General features: G+C 58.2%; 1 protein-coding gene across 1 annotated transcript; it reads left to right on the plus strand.

Annotated features, from left to right (window-relative positions):
• The first annotated feature begins 7,712 nt into the window (after positions 1-7,712).
• On the plus strand, positions 7,713-18,097 carry MEX3D (mex-3 RNA binding family member D). Its single transcript, XM_055806448.1, has 2 exons — positions 7,713-8,355; positions 16,664-18,097. Exons 1-2 carry the CDS (start codon positions 7,845-7,847, stop codon positions 17,929-17,931), a joined length of 1,779 nt encoding a protein of 592 aa, XP_055662423.1. The 5' UTR covers positions 7,713-7,844; the 3' UTR covers positions 17,932-18,097.
• Positions 18,098-18,231: the final 134 nt, after the last annotated feature.

Here is an 18,231-nt window from a genome sequence, read left to right on the forward strand (position 1 = left end):
TTGAACCTGAATATATTCAAAGCATATGTAGCACCAGAACTTAGATGACTGAGATGTTGATACTAATATTGTGATGCGTTGAATATCAAGTTTAAACTGCTGGCAGCTTTATGTGCCAACTCCTGCGTTTTCACCACTCTACTTTCCCTGTCAAGCTCTCTTTCTTTCCTTCAGTCCTTTAAAAAGTTTGTTAATGTTTTCATTCGTGTGGAGGAGTTGATTGTTCAGTGTACCAAAAAGGGCCCCAGGACTCTGTCGCATCCAAAGAAACATAAATAACTACCTGCTTATCAAGACAGGTAAGTAAATAAAATATTCCTTTTAAATGAACCTGATTTCTTTCTGGCCTTGCTGCCATAATAACTGGATTAGTTTGTCTTACCACAGCCTGCTGCCGTGGACGTGACTGATGGGCTTAGAGTGGTCTGCCATCATTGACTGTGTCCCCAAGATGAAGAAAGCACTTGTTACTTGAGGTATATCTTGTTAAGCAGATGATTAGTAGAGAACATACTTAAGAAAAGTACTTGAGTGGAATTAGGGCAAAACTCTACCTTCTGTTAATATGCAGCAGTCGTTGCATGGGAACTCGTTAACATGTTGGTGTCCGTTGTTCCGTTGGAGGAGTGCTAGTGAGGGGATGCTTTTGAAACTGGGAGTTCTTTCCATCGATGATAATGGCACCTTCCTGTTGCCCTCAGATACTATAAATGTAAGTACTAAGGAGCTGCAGTGTGAAATAGCCTTAGGGTTGTCCTGCATGCTGTTTGCACAGGTAAGCTATTCTGATTTTTTTTTTCCTACTAAAACAATAGCACCAGTATCAATAGTTACATTGATACAGTTTAATCCTCTTTGGAGGGAATAGATAAGAACATTTTAATGGTCCTTATGCAGCTTCACTAAGGGGTAGGATCTTGTCCAGTACAGCTAAGGTTTTGCATCTTTTTCTGTAGACTGTAATTTTGGATGCATACCACCCGAGTTCAAAAAGCTACATTTCTTATGCTGTGTCATGCTCAGTCAGGTTTTTCTTGTTTTATCTGGAAACAGCAGCCTGCCTCATTCTAGAGGGCACTGGTTGGAGGAGATGCGGAGGTGGTTTCGTTGATGTTGGTAGATAGGATGAAAACCCTCAAAATGCCGTTTTACTCTTCAAAGGGAACTTTGTAAAAAGCGACTCCTTGTTGTTTAAAACTTCCGATTTTATCTTGTACAAAGTGTGTTGGAGCTGTTTCATTAAGATGGCTCAACTATTTTTTTTTCTCTGCTTTGTTTTGCAAAACTAACATAGTTAAAGGGAATGTAACTGTCTCCCTGTTTGTATTACCGGCGTTATTTTTACTGAATTTGAGTTGGATGAAATTTTGTGCAGTCAAAAAAAAGTAACGAATTTACATGGATATTGGTACAGTCTGGATTTGGCCTGCAAAACTTTTGTAGGTGGTTCTGCCCAGGAAAAGTTAGCTTGATTCACATCTGAAATTGAACTTGCTGAACTGGCTGTTGAGCAAGAAAAGGGAGGAGTTTTCTTGCTTGTAAACTGAGCACATCAGGAAAGGAAAACAGTCATGAGTGACATGGCTGGACTCCGGGAATGTAGGCATGTTAAACCCTGTCTATGGAGGCTTCGGTGTCATAGCTGCGAGTTGTTTTCTAGTGATAATATTACATCCAAAATATTTTTGAAGTTAGAATTCATGGGTAAGAGTACACTCCCATGTGAAAGGAGGCTAGCTGAAATGAACTTCCCAAATCAGAAATGTGTTTTCACCAGTAAACTGGTAAGTGTGGGAACTGAAAACACCCGCTGCGTACGAGGCAGACTGCTGAATGAAAGCTTTTCATCAATGCCGGTTTATCAGCTCCTGGTTGAGGTAGTTTTGCTTCTTTATAGCTTTAAGAGATTGTCCTGCTGCTCTTTTCTGTAAAGTACAAAAATGTTGAATGCGAGTATGAGTGAAGAGATTTTCTAAGAGAAAAAAAAAAAAAACCAAACGTATTTTGCAGCTGTCTTGTTGAAAACTAGTCTTGTACAAGCTGGCCATGGTGATTTGAGGAAGGGAGGGAAGTGACAGCAAGCTATCCTGTTAGTGAAATGTTTCCTTGTGTCAAATGAGTCCTGCAAAAGGCGCCCGTTTGCACAGCTCAAGGCTGCATCAGCATATGTTCAAAAGGCTTCAAATCTAGGGATGCTGCTGCACCTTGTACAGAGTGGCAGGGCCGTTCTGTCTCTGTGCTATGTGTTGTGTAGCCCTGTAGTAGCGATCTCCCTGGCTTAAGACTTTATCCTTCAGAACAGACAAGCTAGCTGTTCACCTGAAGCTTTCTTTCCAGCCTTATTTCTGTTGTTGGATATTACTTCTAATCCTCTCCCCTTAAATTTCCTGACCTAATACGTATTCATCCCTGTCTAACTTTGTCTTAGCTCCTGCATGTCAACTTCTAATTGTTCTTTTAAGATCATTATGAAATATGTTCTTGCCTTTCTTCTCTGCTGTTTGCCATTGACAGTTGCCTTAGAGGTAACATTCCCACTGCTGTATGTGGGAGCGTGTTTTAGCATCTTACCCCCTCGATAGCTCTCTCCGATGATCGACAGCGTGCCCAACCCAGCGGCTCCTTCCAGGCTCCCCAGCAGGACTTGCAGGGTCAGAGCAGCTGCTGCAAATGGCAGGAGGCCCTGGGACCTCGAATGCAAAGTCTCGCACTTAAAGGAAGTGTGGCCGTGTCATCTGCGCTGGATTTTTTGCTGCCTTCTGTTTAGATCTCTTCCTGGGGTCTGAGGTCTGATAACCTGCCTGTGCATTCGGTTCTTCCTTTGATTCTATGCCTGGTGGCCTGGGTTTGGGGTTTCCCCTCACCTCTGCTCTTTACTACCTGCAGGAGGTAGATGAAGCAGAACATCGGAAAGGATAACTAGTCTTTCATCACTCTTGAGTCATGTCCTTTGTGTCGTGGAGAGCCCATTCTACCTAGACTGACTCTCCCGGTCCTCAAAAAGGAGGTACGATAACATGTTTCAAGGGGGAGGCAACAGGAGGATATTTGTTTAATGAAGAAAAAGTAAGTTTGTCAGGATTAACTCTCCAGTCAGACAATCCCGTTTATTTGGGATCATGCCCATAAGAATAGTCTTTAAGAGTCCGGATGCCCGTGCAAATCTTTGGATGATACCACTTCCTCACTATCAGATAAAATGCATATTCTTAGCTGTTGGCACCCTGAACAGACATTTCTGCGTACGCTTGGAGCTGCTTCGTAACAGACTTTTCCTTTGTCATTCGTCAAGGTTCCCAGTGTTGCACGTTTTAACTCCCCGCTTTAGATAAGCCATGAGAAGGCGCCTACTACTGATTCTGCAGCACAGAAAATAATGTCCTGTATGTGATGGAGTGAGCTAAAAACTTGGATTTGTTCTCAGATTAGCAGGGATCAACTCTGTTCCCTTGAGCTAATGAGGGAAAACCGTTACCCCTCAGTTTGACCCCATGACTGACCGGAGTATGTGAGGGTACAGCACAGAACAGCATTTGCTAAATGATGTTTACAGTGACAGAGCATTTATGAGAATGAGGAGTTAAAAAAAAGATTTCGGCCTTCAGAAGGACCCACCAAATTGCACTTGAAATTGTCACAGTTATTGGTTAGCGATCTAATTTAGTATTGATGAGAACTGGTACAACATGAACTGCTAGTAAGAAATAATGTTTACCGAGAATTGTAAATTAATAATTAATTCATTAAATACATCTCTTAACATTTAGTGGATTTTTCTTACCTTGCAGAGTCACACACGGAAACCATGCAGAATTGGAATAGTAGGGCAAGGAACAGCCTCTGAACTGGTTTGTCTCTAGCAGTGAGATGCGGGAACTCTTAGCTGTAGGAATCTGGCTTCATTTGCATATGCAAATTACAGGTCTTCTGATAAATAGACCCCCACATCTAAGCTTTTGGAAGGAGAGGAATACTAAAAAGTTACTACCTGGTTTCATTTGTAACTTGAGTCCAGTTCCTGGATTAGCCTGTCAACCACATTTTGTGGGGTTGAGTGATCCGAAGGGCTGTAAAACTTGAAAGCTTTGGTGTACCGTCTTTTTATTTTTCATGCTTTTGTCTGATCTGCAATTAATTCTTAGTTTTCCATCAAGTAGCTACTCCACAGCTTCTCTGAGGTCATTCCCTGAAAGTCAGCTTCTTTGCTAATTTAATGCACGCAGAAGAGCTGTTCGCTGGCGGCTGGTTTCCGCGCTGCTGTGGCCGGGAGCTCCATTAAGGAAACGTGGTGGTGGTAACGGAAAAAAGGCTGCTCAGCCGTTGGTGCCGACAGGATCACAGGGGGCCATGTTTTGAGTTATAAAACAGTTGGTCAGTTGCAGCGTATCTCTCTAATACAGTTTCTGCATGTCATGTTGACATTGAGCCTCATCACCTTGAGCTGTCTCCATATGTTGTTCCCTCAGTCAGCTACTTTGTGAGATGATTGATCTCAGACTTAGGTCATTTTTCAAGTTAGAGATCTTGTCAATCTGTCTGGCTCCACCTACATGCAGTGATTCAGCTCCTGATGTGCTGAAATATTCCCTTAAGCCTTCCCACACACAATAAGGACTTTTTTTTAATTCTTCTCCAAGCTGCACCACCTCTTCTGTGCTGTGCTCAAAGCCCGTGCTTTTTGCATTATGTTTGCATGTGCTTGAAGAACAGTGCAGAAAGCAGTTTGATCTCCTGAAGAGTGAGAGGGGCAACTACAATAGTTCTTTAAAAGTACTTTTTTCCCCTCTAAACTTTGGATCCCATTTGTAACATTTGGCTGATGTGCAGTGATTTAGGCAAATGGATAACAGGGGCGGGTGGGGTGTTGGTCAGTTTAAGGTTTACGATGGTCTATAAAAGGATGGGTTTTATAGGAGAATAAATATCCTAGCTAGGTTGTGGTAACGCCCGCCTTTGCACACCTGACCTGGAGTAAGAGTGGCTGTTGCAGAATTGTACCTGGGGGAGTTAGGCTCGCGTAGCGGCGGTGGTACTGATTACTCTGCTGTAGTTGCATTGCTCTGTTTCCCCATACAGAAAACAGCCCAGTGTCACACCTCTGCTTTGCTTTTAGTCTGGCGTTCCTTAATTCCCTGTTAATGTACAGGGATTGTGCCTTGCTAGGGAACGGGGAAACCAGCCGGAGGGATGGTCTTGGAAGCAGAAGTGCCTTCTCTCTTCTCTTGTGTTCAGGGAAGTTGGAACTTCTGTCTGGTTGTGCTGTCGTGCTAAAGAACTTCTCTGATTTGTATCATCCATTTTCTCTGTTAATGGAAGACAGGAGTCTCTTAAAGACCTGCTAATTACTCAGGTTAAAAAAAACCCAAAGGCAACTTCGTGTCAGGAGGGAAAGTAAGACTCCTAAGAAGGAAAATGCGAGCTAGTTCTGCTGAAAATGGAGCAGATCACAGGCATAAGATCTACAAACCAGGTTTGCCAAAAGCACTTAAAATAACAACTGGCAGTTTCTTTGGGTGGTGTTGGACTTGATGTAGTAATTTCCCCAGAGGACTGAACACAGAGTAGGCAAAAATGGCAGCGTTTGGGGACAGCACTGCAGGTCCCGAGGTGAGTTTGCACGGTGCAGCGCTTCTGGTGGGGGCCGAGAGACAGTGACGCGGTGGCCCGCGGTGGCGAGGATCATGGCAGTGGGTGTCAGACTCGCTGCGGGGACACAAGGAGCCATGCAGGCAGGTTCAGAGGCAGGTGTAGCCCTTTGGTGTTGGTGCAGGTGGCCCAGAGAAATTAGCAGAGACAGTGTTGGTCATGAGCAAGTTTTCTACATTTTCTGCAAAGGGGAGAAACTCAGAAGGGAGGAGTTGTGCTCTTCTGTCTCAAGTAATGGAAATGCCACTATTTTTAGAAGTTTAGTGAGGTGTTTCAACTTACTAGGTTAAATATTTCGGGAAGTGAGAGCAGGAGATGTCTCACCGCCAGCTTGCGTGGCTCAAATCTGCTGATTTTGCTGCATCTGTCCCCAGAGGAGACACTCCAGCCCGCAGTGGGTGCGAGCTGCCTGCAGCACGCCGGAGCCTGCCGCTCTCCCAGCAGCTCGTGGCGTGGGGAAGAGGAGTTTGAAGTGGGAGGATTCCCGGAGCTGTGCTCGTGCCATGTAAACACCCGGGAGTCTGGATGGGTACAGACGGACGGATCTCCATGAAGTTGAGCCATGAACACTTTGGGGGAAAACAGAAGTTGCTACAGTCGCCTGCGGCAGCCAGAAGGAGCTGGTGGGAGCTCGGTGCCAAGGCCTCCAGAGGTAAAACAGGAGAAGAAGCTGCTTGCTTGTTCTTGAGAAACTTCTTTGCACCTGGAAGACATTAAGTTGGCACGTAAGAGGAATGGAAAGGAGTCGGCAGTTCCTGGTGGCTGTTCTTTCGCTGGAAAGATCCCACAGAAGTTTAAGGTCACCCCCTGCGAGTATCAGAAGGTGAAAGTCCTTCCCCGTAGAAGTGTCACTGGCTGAAGGGCCAAACTTGGCACAAGGATGGGCCACGTGTTCATGCACTTGGGCCACTGACCAGGAGAGTTGATGTTTCCCAGCATCTGAAACATCTGCCATGGGGGTTCCTGGACCAGACACCGATGGTTCTTGCAGTTAAAGAGAATCCCAAGAAAAATGGCTGAATTAGTCCCGAAGGCAGCGACTGGGGGAGACAGTCCCGTGAGAACGGAGAAGATGAAGTCTGAGGACAGAGCCTGTGGAGCGCCTGGGCAGTTGAGGTGGCACCTGAGCTGATCATGGTCTCGATGCTGCGACAGTGAAGTCGTGGGTTGTGCCATCGCCACCGGGGTTTCCACAAGCTCCGTCAAGCTCCATCTGTGGAGGCTCCAGGTGGAACAAATGACTGGAGGTAACTTGTGCAGCGGGCCAGCCGCTGCCGTGGGGCCAGTAGCCCTGGCAGTGGTGGCCTGGGAATGTGGCGAGATCCCAGTGGTCTCGGGGCATCCTGGCTCTGAAGCAGCAGCTGCTGAGTCCTGCGGCGCAGGAGCTAAAGAACCAAGGGAGAAAGGTGGGAGACAGGGCAAAAATTTTTCAGTTCTGGAGCGACTCGGGAAGAGGGAAGCACCCTGGGGTGCCCCAGGAGCCGCTGGCTGCAGCTCTGCACCCCTGAGTGCGTGTGGCACGGGGGGCACTGGTGCCAGCGCGGGGCCTCCCCTTCTGGCCCTGGTGTCTATTAATAAAGGGGCTGCGCAGGGCAGCGCCCCCTCCTCCAGCCTGTGCCCCCTTCTCTGGCCTGCGCCCTCCTGCCGTGGGGGGTCTGGGACAGCAGCCACCGGGGTGGGAGCTGTGGGGGGAGGGAGGGGGCTGCCGCGGCTGTGCCCTGCAACCTGGCTGTGGGGCCCGTGGCCCCCTGCCCGCGCCCCCCCCCCCCCCCCCCCCCCCGCGTTTTGCCGTGGCGCGATAGACGGGGCTCGACCCGGCTTCGTGCGTTCGTGGGGACGGGACACGCGGGGGAGTGGGGCTGGGGGCAGGGGGATACGGGGGGTACGGTGTCCGGAGGGGGGCGGGGCTTGGGGCGGGGCGGGGGGGGCAACGGGCCGGGGAGCGGGGCGGTGGGACACGCGGGAGCCGGCGGGGCGGGGGCGGGGCCGCCCCTTCCTGCGGCGGGGCGGGGCCGGGGCGGGGCGCATGCGCGCGGCGGGGCGCGGCCCATTGTCGGGGCGTGGTGACGGCGGGGCGGGGGCGGGGCGGCGCGGCGGGTCGGGGGGGGGGGAGCGCGCAGGGAGGCGGCGTGCGGCGGGCACCGGGCACCGCCACCGCCCCGCTCCGCTCCCTCCCGGCCAGCCGCCGCTCCGCCGCCATGCCCGGCTCCATCTACCAGCCCGAGGGCGGGCAGCCCGCCCGCGGCCCGCCGCGCTGCCTGGCGCTGCTCAGCCCGCCGCCGCCCGCCGGGCAGGACCCGCCGCCGGAGCCCGAGCCCGGGCGGGAGCGGGAGGCGCCGCCGCCGCCGGCACAGGACGAAGCCGCCGCCCTGAGGTTCGCCCTGGACCAGCTCTCGCTGCTGGGGCTGGAGGAGGCGGGCGAGCGCGGGCGGCGGGCGGCGGAGGCGGGCGGCGCGGGGCCGGCGGAACCGGAGGCGGCGGCGGGCGGCCTGCAGGTGCGGGAACGCGGCGGCGGCGGCTCCCCGCCGGCCCCCGGCCCCGCCTCCCCGCCCGCCGCCTTCGGGAACTTCGCCCCGCACCTGGCGCCGGCCGGCGCGCTGCTGGCCGAGCCGCTGGGCGCGCCGGGGAGCAGGAAGAAGAGCGTGAACATGACCGAGTGCGTGCCCGTGCCCAGCTCCGAGCACGTCGCCGAGATCGTGGGCCGGCAAGGTAACCCCCGACGCGCGGGGACCCCCCTGCCCCCCGCTGCCTTCGGGCCGCTCTCGGGGCTTTGTCCCGGCGGCGCGGGGGCGGCAGGTTAACGCGGGGGGGAGGGCGAGCGGCGCCGCTCGGTGCCGGCCCGGGCCCCGGCGCTGCGGGGTAACGGCGTGTACCCGGCGCCACGCGTGACCGTGGGAGCCGCCGGAGCGCGGCGGAGGCTCCGGTTCATTGTACCCGGGCGCCGCCTCCCCCCCCGCCCTACTCCCTCCGGCTCCGTGTCTTGGCGTGTCAGCGCCGCTCCGTGTCGCGGGCTTTGGCTATCAACGATAATTAATCCACTGGGTAATGAGGGTGGGGGGGGCGCGGAGCCCCGCTCAGCTGTCACAAAGGGACCCAGGCACGCCTCGGCCCCGCTCCCCCGGGTGGGTGTGCCGCCGGGGCTTTGTCTCCGGGAGAGCCGCAATCGCCCCGGACCAAAGTTTCACCTTTTTAAAAAAAAAGAAAAAATTAAAAAAAAAAAGATCCCGTGGAGGAGAATTTCGGGGGGAAAAAATCGGAAAGGGGGGCAGCGGTCCGCAGGCATCCCGGTGGCGATGGCGAGCCTGGCTCCGGGGGGGTTCGGCCACGCAGGGTCAGCCTTGCCCCCGGCTTCCCCCCCTCCTCCCCCGGCCGGGGGACTGCGGGGCAGGGGGCTGGAGGGTCTGTTTTTCCTGGGGGGAAGCGGGGCGCTGGGCAGCCTCATTGTTCTCTTTGTTAGCCAGAGCCACGCTGCGATGAGCGCGGTGACATCATGCTCTGCGCTTCCCATTGGCCTGCGCCGCCTCCCAGCCGGCCCCGCGTCCGGCTCCCCAACTTTCCGCACACCCCTCACCAGTCCCACCACCCCAGGGGCTGAGCCCCACCCGGGGGCTGAGCCCCACCGGGGTACCCCAGCGGCACGGCGGAGCCCGCTGATGGCACCCGAGGAGCGGAGCTCAGCGCCGCGTCCTGCTCCGGAGGATGGTGCTGCTGGATGCGCTGGATGGGGACCTGGATGCTGTGGCCTCGCCAGTGGGCTCCATGCAACGCGGGGGGGCTGGCAGCTTGAGGGAAAACCCGTCACGGGGTCTGGACCACGTTGGCTCGGTGAGTCTGGTGAGCTGCTGCTTGGCACCCTGGCTGGCTGGGGCTGGGGGTTGTGCTGCGCCTCTGGCACCCCGACACGTTAAACGTGCACCCAGGGACCTGTCCCGGTTGCCCGGTGCGGGGTTCGGGTGCTTGCTGAGCTCTGTGGGCTCACGGCACTCCTAGAAGAGAGCTGTGAAAGCAATTAGTACACCAGCTTGAGGAGGGGGGCCGGGGGGCACCGTGCCCCACCAGTGGGCTCGAAGGTCGGCTGGTAATGGGCTGGAGTGACTCTCTCCACGGCATGTTCCTGCCCCTCTCCTGCTCTCGGCTTTTCTGCAGCTCGCGGCCCATTGTGCTGGGTGTTTGGCATGGAGGGGGGTGCTTGGGACCCCCCAGCCCTGGTTCTGCTGGCAGGAGGTGTGCTTGGGCAGCATCCGAGGGGACAGGAGCATCTTTGTGCTCCAGCTCCTCTCCGGTAGCTGCATTGAATCAGGGGTGTGTGAGGGCAGGGCAGCACGAGCAGGGGCGATGCTGTGGTCGCCCGCAGCTGCCTGCCTCGCTGGGTCTCGCACCAAGCTCGAGAACAGGCAGAGCCCATCTACCTGTCTCTTCCTCCCACAGCCGTGCTGGCTCCCGGGTCCTTCCGGTCCCCAGGTCCCTCTGGGCGAGTTTCCCTCGGCAGTCCCATGGCAGCAGGGCTCTGGCTGCGCAGCAGCGTGGGGCTGAGTCTGGGGGTGCTTTGGCAGGCCTGGCATCGCCCCGCTGGTGAGGTGTGCCAGGGCTGGGCTGGCCTCCCTCACTGTGTTCCTCCGTCATCCCCTCTTTCCTGCGCTGCCCAGCCCGGGGAGGGCTGGCACGTGTGGTGCTGCCGAGCTTGGAGTGTGGGAAGGGCTGAAGACGGGGGTGTTGGGTGCCCTGGAAAGGTCCTGAGTTGAGGCTGGCTGTCTCTCCCCACAGCTTTGGGACTGGTCCTGCTGTCCCCAGAGCCTGGTGGCCTCTTGCCACCATCAGGGCGAGGAGGGACATCCTGGGAGGTCCCAGCTTTGCCTGTCGGACCAGCACGTGGCTGTCCTGCGCGGGCTGAGGTGGGGCAGAGGCTGTTGGACCGACATGATTATCTCAGAGTTCTGTTTTTTCTTCAATTTCTTTCCTCCAGACCTGCTAATTTAACCCTTTCCAAAAGGGATCAGCAGCAGCACCTCAGCATGTCAATCTCTGTTGTGTAAAAGCTGATCTGTGTTTTCTTGACTGGGCTGGAGAGGCTGTTGCTACGACCTCTTGTCCGGATCAGCATCTGCCAGCCGGGATCTGCAGCGTTTCTTCTCCGTGCCCGGCTGGCTAGCAAAAGGCAGCATGGCCTGGCGGGGTTACGTGGCCGTGCCTTTGCGTGCAAGCCCGTTCATGACTCCTGCCATGGGAGGGACCATCTCCAAAAAGTGCTGTGGGCAGTGGTGCGGGCTCAGCTTGCTGACCGGCAGGGCGAGCGGTGCTGGGCACAGAATCGCTGTGGAAAGGGGAGACGGGAGCGTGGGGCGGGCTGGACGTCAGAGTCACCCTGGTTCTCCTGTGTTGGCACCGTGCTGCCACCGCTCCCCGGTGTCCCAGCTTCAGAGGTGCATTTCCAGCAGCACCCCAGCGAGGCCAGGGGGGTGACGGGTGGCTAGCGCAGCCAAGAGCCCCCCAGGCTCTGCTCCCCTCCCACGCCACGTGCCTCCCGTGGGACCCAGCTCCTTTCCCGGGCTCTGCTTCCCCATCTGCGACATGCAGGGACTGTTGGCAGCTTTGTGAAGGATTTGGGAAAGTTGCTGTTTATGCAAGATGCTGGGATGCTTGAAGGGGAGATCCAGGGAAGGATGAAATACAGCAGCTCTCCTCCCTGGCAAAACGCGGCGGGTGTTTCAGCGCTGGGAGGATGCGCGGGGAGACCACAGGCCCCAGTTTCTGGGCCAGCCCGAGCATCTGCAAACTTGCAGTGGATTGCTGAGGCCGCCGTGAATCCTCTTGTTATTTCTGAGACCTGGGCTGCTGCTCTCTGCTCTTCTCTGCCCATCACGCTGCATCCTTTGAGGCTGGCCCAGCTGCCTCCGCCCAGCTCTCCGAGTCGCAGCAGAGCCAGAAACTCCTGAAGTTGGTCGCGCAGATTGATCTGATCGCTGAAGTATCTGCCTGCGCGTCTTGGCTCTGGCACGATCTTCTTCCTCTCTGGCCCGAGGCGCGGAGCCCAGCCTCCCTGCCTCGCTTTTCCCGGTGTCTGGAGAAGAAGCAGCGAAGGTGTGATGTGCTTGCCTCCTGCAGTGTGGTTGCAAGTATGAATTAATTACTGTTTGCAGAGAGGTGGGAAGAAGCACCCGGCAAGAGGGGAGGTGAGATACAATGGAGGTGCAACATCTTCTGCCCCTGGCCCTGTCCTGGTGCGTCCTGTGCCGTTCGCCTGCAGCGAAGGGGAGCGTGAGGGCTGTAACGCTGGGTCGGAGCCTGGGAGATGCTGCAGAGCTGGGGAAGAGGCAAGGCAACATCTTTCTGCAACGGGTAGCAGGCTCCAGAGGGCTGGGCATGAGGCATCAGCTGGCTCCTGGGCTGCGGAGGCTGTGACAAACACGGTCCTCCTGGTTAATGCCATCAGAGGCTCCTGCTTGGGTTTTTGTAGCTCCGAGCGGGGCACTGCAGCTGCAGAGCTCCTTGGGCATACGGAGACGTGGCCTGGCCAAGGGGATCAGCTGGCTTTGCCTGTATTAGGTGGAGGAGGCAACCTTCCGTCGGAGCAGGTGCTGGACGTGCCGGGGACCAGCGAGGGGGTGAGCTGCACCAGGTCTCTTCTCCCTGGGCTGGGGAACGGCCGGAGCGCAGAGTATGGGGAGGCACTTCCCAGCCTGTGCTCTGTGGGTCTGCGTGGGCTCCTGCGACGCTCGCAGCCCTGATCCAACTGGGGCTCCTGGCAGGGGGCAATGTCCTCTTTGGTGGTGCCCAGGGGGCCTTCAGGGGGCACAGCCTCCATCACCGCATCATCCCGGGGAGAATCCTCTGGGATTCTGTTTCTTGTCCAAAACTGACGACTTCCCAGCCCAAGGGCAGGTGGGATGGTGCAGCCGGGGCACCGTGGCTCTGCAAGGCGGCTTTGCGGAGCAGAACGTGCCGGCAGCTGCACGGGGTGGGCAGAGGGTGGCTGGGAGCTGGTGGCAGTGGGAGGAAGAGTGTGGAGACAGGAGGGTTTGAGAGGAGCAGCCGGCTCACACTCTCCCATTGGTGCCGTCTCTGCAGGCAGAGCTGGGTGACGATGTGAGGGGCTGGGGCTCGGTGGGGTTGCACATGCTTGAGACCCCCAGAATGGGAATGTTGGCTCGCAGCTGAGCACGGCCGTGGGTTGTGACGAACTTGGCCCCACAGGGACTCTCAGCTCTGTAACGTGGGGACTGAGCCACCCCCGGGCCCTGTGAGACCCAGGCTGTGGCGTTGAGAAGGGTCTGTTGGGGCTGCCCCCCATCCCCCGTCCCCTCACCCTGCTTTTGGGTTTTTGGTTTGGATCTGAAAAGTGATTTTAAAGCTGTCTTGTTCATAGCCGTGTAGCAAAGTCTGGCACCTTGTCTTCCTCCCCTCTCGTCATTAACGCTGCGTGCTGGCCCTCGGCAAGGTTAGGACCTGGGGATGCCAACCGTAGGACGTGGGGATGCCAACCACTGCCACTTGGCTGAGGTGAGGTGCTGGGTCCGGCGGTGCCAGGGCGAGGTGGTGGGTTTGCCGGCAACGCCTGGTGGCCCCCGCTCCAGCCCCATTCCGGTGGGATGGATGGTGGTGCCACAGCAGCATATCATGGGGATGCAGCCATCTGCGATGATGTGCTCAGGTTGGGGCTTGTGGGGACGTGACTGAAATACCTCGTACTGGTGTGGATCGTTCCTCCAGTTGCAGGTTGCTGGTTAAACCGCCTGTGCTGTGCGGTTTGGGTACATCTGGCTTTCGGGGGGCTTGGGCATGGTGTGACAGCGTTGTGGGCAGGTTGTACTGCGGTGACGGGGTGTCCTCACCAGGTCCTGGTGTTGCAGACCTGTTGCTCACTGTGCCGGGGGCAGGTTAGGTGCTTCGTTGAACGCTACCCCGGGGGGGCTGCGCATCCTTCCCGGTCCGGGCGTTTGGGACCTGCTGCTTCCCGAGGGTCCCCGTGGCCGAGGGGTGGCTGGGGGATGGGGTGGTCCTGGCTTGGCCCCCACCACATCCCTGACGCAGCCATCTGGGAGCCCTCGCCGGGGTGTTGCAGTGATGGAGGCTCCGAGCGCGGTTCCTGGTGCAGATGCCAGCACGTGGCCTCGGGCAAGCAACTTCCCCGGTGGCTGCCTCCTGTGCCATGAGGTTTCCCTGCGTGGTTCTGCGGGCAGGCAGGGGGGCGAGCCAGCACCCCCACTGCCGTCCTCTTTTACGCCAGGATTAGAAAAACCAGCTCTGACCCACAGTGCGATTTGCTGTGCCATGGGTGGCCCCAGCAGCATCTGGCAGCCGCGGGTCGTGTGTGTTTTTCCTGCCCTGCTTGTCTGAGGAGAGTGGAGCTGGCCCAGCCGGGCACCCCTTTAGTTTTTAACCCAGGTTTCCGGCTTTGCCCCTAGGAAGGGCTGGCAAGGAGCAGCAGGATATGCTCTTCCTCCATTTTGTGCTGCCGTAGCATCAGTTCGGTCCCACCAGTGCAGCCGGCGTGGTGGAGTGGGGCGAGGAAAAGCCTCGCTGTGCCATGTCCCCCATGGGACACGCTCCCAGGCAACTCCTGTTTGCAGCTCCTGGCGGCTGCCGATACCTTGGGATCTTGGAATTGCGGCTTCCTGCTGCGAAGGGCAAATTTTGGACCTCGGGTGCGAGGCTGGTGTGCAGGGCAGCACCGGCAGAGCCCCGTGGTGGCTCCCAGGGCGGCTGCCCTTGCCCGCTGCCACCACACTCATCCCAGTTTGCCAAGCAGGGGGAGAGCTTATAGCAGGTACCAGAATAAATCGGGGAGGAAAACATGGGAGTTGGAGGCACCTCGCTCTGGACAGCCTCTAGAAGCTGGCACACACTTAAAAAAAAAAAAAAAAAAATCACTTTCGATGGTTGCTGGTTGTGCCCCAGTGACTGGGCTATTGCTTTCCCCACCATCTGCCCCCAGCCACAAATACACCTTCCAGTTGTTGTCCTAAATTAGGAGAAGCCTGGACAAACCCTTCTCCACCCACATTCCTGCTCCGTGCGTCCCCGCAGCCGCTCGGTGGCTTCCCCAGCTCTGGGGAACGGGCAGCATCGTGTGTCCCCAGTCCCCAGCCCTGCCTGGCCAGGCTCGCACCGAGGGTCAGACATGGGCTTGTCCCGCTGCCCCAAGCTGGGAGCAAATCCTTGGGGCAAGGCAGGGTGGACGTTGCTTTGATTGCATCAAGTGCTTGGAGGTGGCTTTCCAACGTCACGTGCTTGGAGGTGGCCTTCCAACGCTGCCAGCCTGGCTTGTAAGAAATCCGGAGGGTTTTCCCCCCGTCGGAGGGAGATCTCAGCCCCCCAGGTCTGTCTGGCTGCTGCTCTGCCTGCTCCGTCCCAGACTGCCCCTCCCGTCCGCCTGTCGCCATCCCGGGACCCTGCAGGCAGCAGCAGGGTGGGTGTAGGGCTGCAGCATCCCAGGGCTGCTCTCCAGGTTTTTTGGAGGCAGTGTCCAGAGAGGCTGGTGTCCTGCTCTCAGAGGGGTTAGCTCTTCCAAAGAGCCGGGCTGTGCCCCCTGGGACAGCTGCAACTCGCTTATTTTGGCAGGTTTTTTATTTCTTGTTCTTCATGATGCTTCATACCCCGGTAAATGCCCTGCGCTGGGGTCCGCAGGAGGAGTGTGCCCCCCGTGCTCCCAGCTGGTAGCGAGCATGGGTTGCTTTGCCTGACTAGGACAGACATCCCTGAGTGCCATGTGCCACCCCCTTGGCCGGGTCCCTTCAGCCTTCCAGGGCTTTCCCTTCTCCAGCTGGAAGAGCAGCCCTGCCCTTCCTCCAGGAGTGTCTGGGAAGAGGAGGAGCAGCGCCCAGAGCGAGCCCTTGAGCCCTTTGCAGAGGAGCCGGCCAGGGCTTGTGGCTGCCGGGACCGAGCTCTCCACGCCGGCGTGTGGCTCTTGGCTCGTGGGGCTCTGCTGGGGCAGCCTCCAGCCCCCCAGGCTCCCTACTTTGCTTTGGTTAAAGCTCAGGGTGGGGGGTGGGAGGCAGGGGGGGTCACTCACCCTCGTGTGCCGGGAGCGGAGGGCAGCCGGTGGTGCTGAGCTCCTGGCTCATGTGGATTTAATTAAGCGCATGCACAGGAGCGGGCAGAGCGGATGCAATTAGCAAGGCTGGGGTTGCGGGGAGCAGGGCTGCACCGGCGGGCGAGGGCAGTGGCAGCCACCCTGGCGTGGGCAGGAGCCTTTGGCCAGCTGGGCACTGCAGGGACTTGCCCACGGAGCCCAGCTTGCCCACGGGAGAAGAGGGGCAGGGGCTTGCCCAGGGTTCTGCGAAGTGAAGGCAGAGCTGGCAGCCCAGTCCCGCTCTCCTGCAGCCCAGCCTGGGCTCTGCCTGCTGAATCATGTTCCTGGGGCGGAGGAAGCAGGTCTTTCCAGTACGGGGAGAGCCGGTGTCCTGTGAGCACCCCTGCCCCAGCCTCGCTGCCCTGGGCTTCCCTCCCTGGGGGCAGGGAGGGGGCGGCGGGGGGGCTGTGCCGCCCGGCTGCAGGGTGCCCCGGCTCCGTTGCTGCTGCCGTCGGGGTGCAGCTGGGGCTGTTCCTCGGGTTTAGCTGGTGGTGAGAGGTGCCGGCACACCTGCAGGATCCCACTTCCCTGCCATCCTGCACCTCCTTGAACACCTTTCATGTAAACCCAACTCCCCCTCCCCACAACAGCCCAGGAGGTGCCCCTGTGGCTGCTGGCCCCGGCCCCTCTGCCCACGTGTGATCGCAGCCCCCCGGAGCCAGGCTGCACCCTGCATCCCGCAGGTCCTCAGTCCCCGCTGCGGCACAGGGCAGGCAGTGGCAGAGGGTCACGCTGGAGCCTGGCATGGTGCAGCGCCCCAGCACCACACTGCAAGCCCCTGGCTGCCTTTGAAGCAGGGGGGACCCCCTTGCTCCAGGGGTGTCGGTGCTGCAGGTGCAGAACCCAAGGGACCCGCTGGTCCTGCATCTCACTGTCCCGGGCAGGGGGTCCCTGCGCAGTCTCCGCTTTGACGTGTCATTTTATTTTCCCCTTCTCCTTGCTCTGCAGGCTGCAAAATCAAAGCTCTACGTGCCAAGACCAACACATACATCAAGACGCCAGTCAGGGGCGAGGAGCCCGTTTTCATCGTGACTGGGAGGAAGGAGGACGTGGAGATGGCGAAAAGGGAGATCCTCTCGGCCGCCGAGCACTTCTCCATGATCCGGGCGACGCGCAACAAAGTGAATGGTCTGACAGGAGCGATGCAGGGCCCCCCCAACCTGCCGGGACAGACCACCATCCAGGTGAGGGTCCCGTACCGGGTGGTGGGGCTGGTGGTGGGGCCCAAGGGAGCCACCATCAAGCGGATCCAGCAGCAGACGCACACCTACATCGTGACGCCCAGTCGGGACAAGGAGCCTGTCTTCGAGGTGACGGGCATGCCCGAGAACGTGGACCGGGCGAGGGAGGAGATCGAGGCGCACATCACCATGAGGACAGGCTCCTTCATCGATGTCAACGCCGACAACGACTTCCACTCCAATGGCACCGACGTCTGCCTCGACCTGCAGGGCAGCACGGCCAGCCTGTGGGCCAAGGCCCCCCACCCTGCCCACCGCCCCTCGGCCGCCCTCCGCAACGACAGCCTCAGCTCCCTGGGCAGCGCCTCCACCGAGTCCTACTACAGTGGGCGGGTGGCGGACGCCAGCCCCACCAGCCCCTACAGCACCAGCAGTGGCTTCACCTTCAGCGAGCCCCCGGCCCCGCTGGGCTCGGAGGAGTGCGACTTCGGCTTCGACTTCCTGGCCCTCGACCTCACGACGCCCACCACCATCTGGTCGCCCTTCGAGCGCTCGGCTAACCCCTTGCAAGCCTTCAGCAGCTGCTCCTCCATCAACGGCTCGCAGAGACGCAACAGCAGCGCGGCCACACCGCGCCACTCGCCCACCCTCCCCGAGAGCGGCGGCGTGGCCCTGGACCACCCCTTAGCCCGCCGCATCCAGAGCGACCCCGTCAGCACCTTGTCCTGGCTGCCCACCCAGGGCTCGCTCTCCTCCTTCTCCAACAGCACCGGCTACTCCTCCTCCTCCTCCTCCCTGCCCGGCAGCATCTCCGCTGCCTCGGGCTCGCCCACCGACTCCAGCAGCTCTGACGGGCACCGCAAGAGCTCCCGCGAGTGCATGGTGTGTTTCGAGAGCGAGGTGATCGCCGCCTTGGTGCCCTGTGGCCACAACCTCTTCTGCATGGAGTGCGCCATGCGCATCTGCGGCAAAGCTGAGCCCGAGTGCCCCGCGTGCCACACTCCCGCCACCCAAGCCATCCACATCTTCTCCTAGCCGTCTCCGGCTCGCCCGAGCATCCCTCCCCTCCCCCCCAACACAGCTTTTTAAGGACTTGAAAACTGTTGAAATCAACCTTTTTATTTAATAACGGATCCGATGGGCGCACGGGGTGGGGGGGGGGCAGGAGAGGCTGCTGCTTGCTGGCTGGAGAGGCGGAGAGGGCAGGACGGTGGGGCGGGGGGGGGTGGCCGAAAGCCGGGGGGTCGGGAGGGATGGGGGAGAAGGGGCCGACGAGGACGATGAGGAAGAAGGGGTGTGAAACTGCAGAGAAGAGGAAACTCCGATGTTTACAGA

This window comes from Falco peregrinus, chromosome 5 (assembly GCF_023634155.1).
Source record: "Falco peregrinus isolate bFalPer1 chromosome 5, bFalPer1.pri, whole genome shotgun sequence".
NCBI classification, from domain to species: domain Eukaryota; kingdom Metazoa; phylum Chordata; class Aves; order Falconiformes; family Falconidae; genus Falco; species Falco peregrinus.

Excerpts from the sequence above, each read along its gene's own strand:
- MEX3D (XM_055806448.1), top strand. The coding sequence starts at position 7,845 with ATGCCCGGCTCCATCTACCAGCCCGAGGGCGGGCAGCCCGCCCGCGGC. Across the intron at positions 8,356-16,663 it reads CGAGATCGTGGGCCGGCAAG|GCTGCAAAATCAAAGCTCTA; the intron begins GTAACCCCCGAC and ends CTTGCTCTGCAG.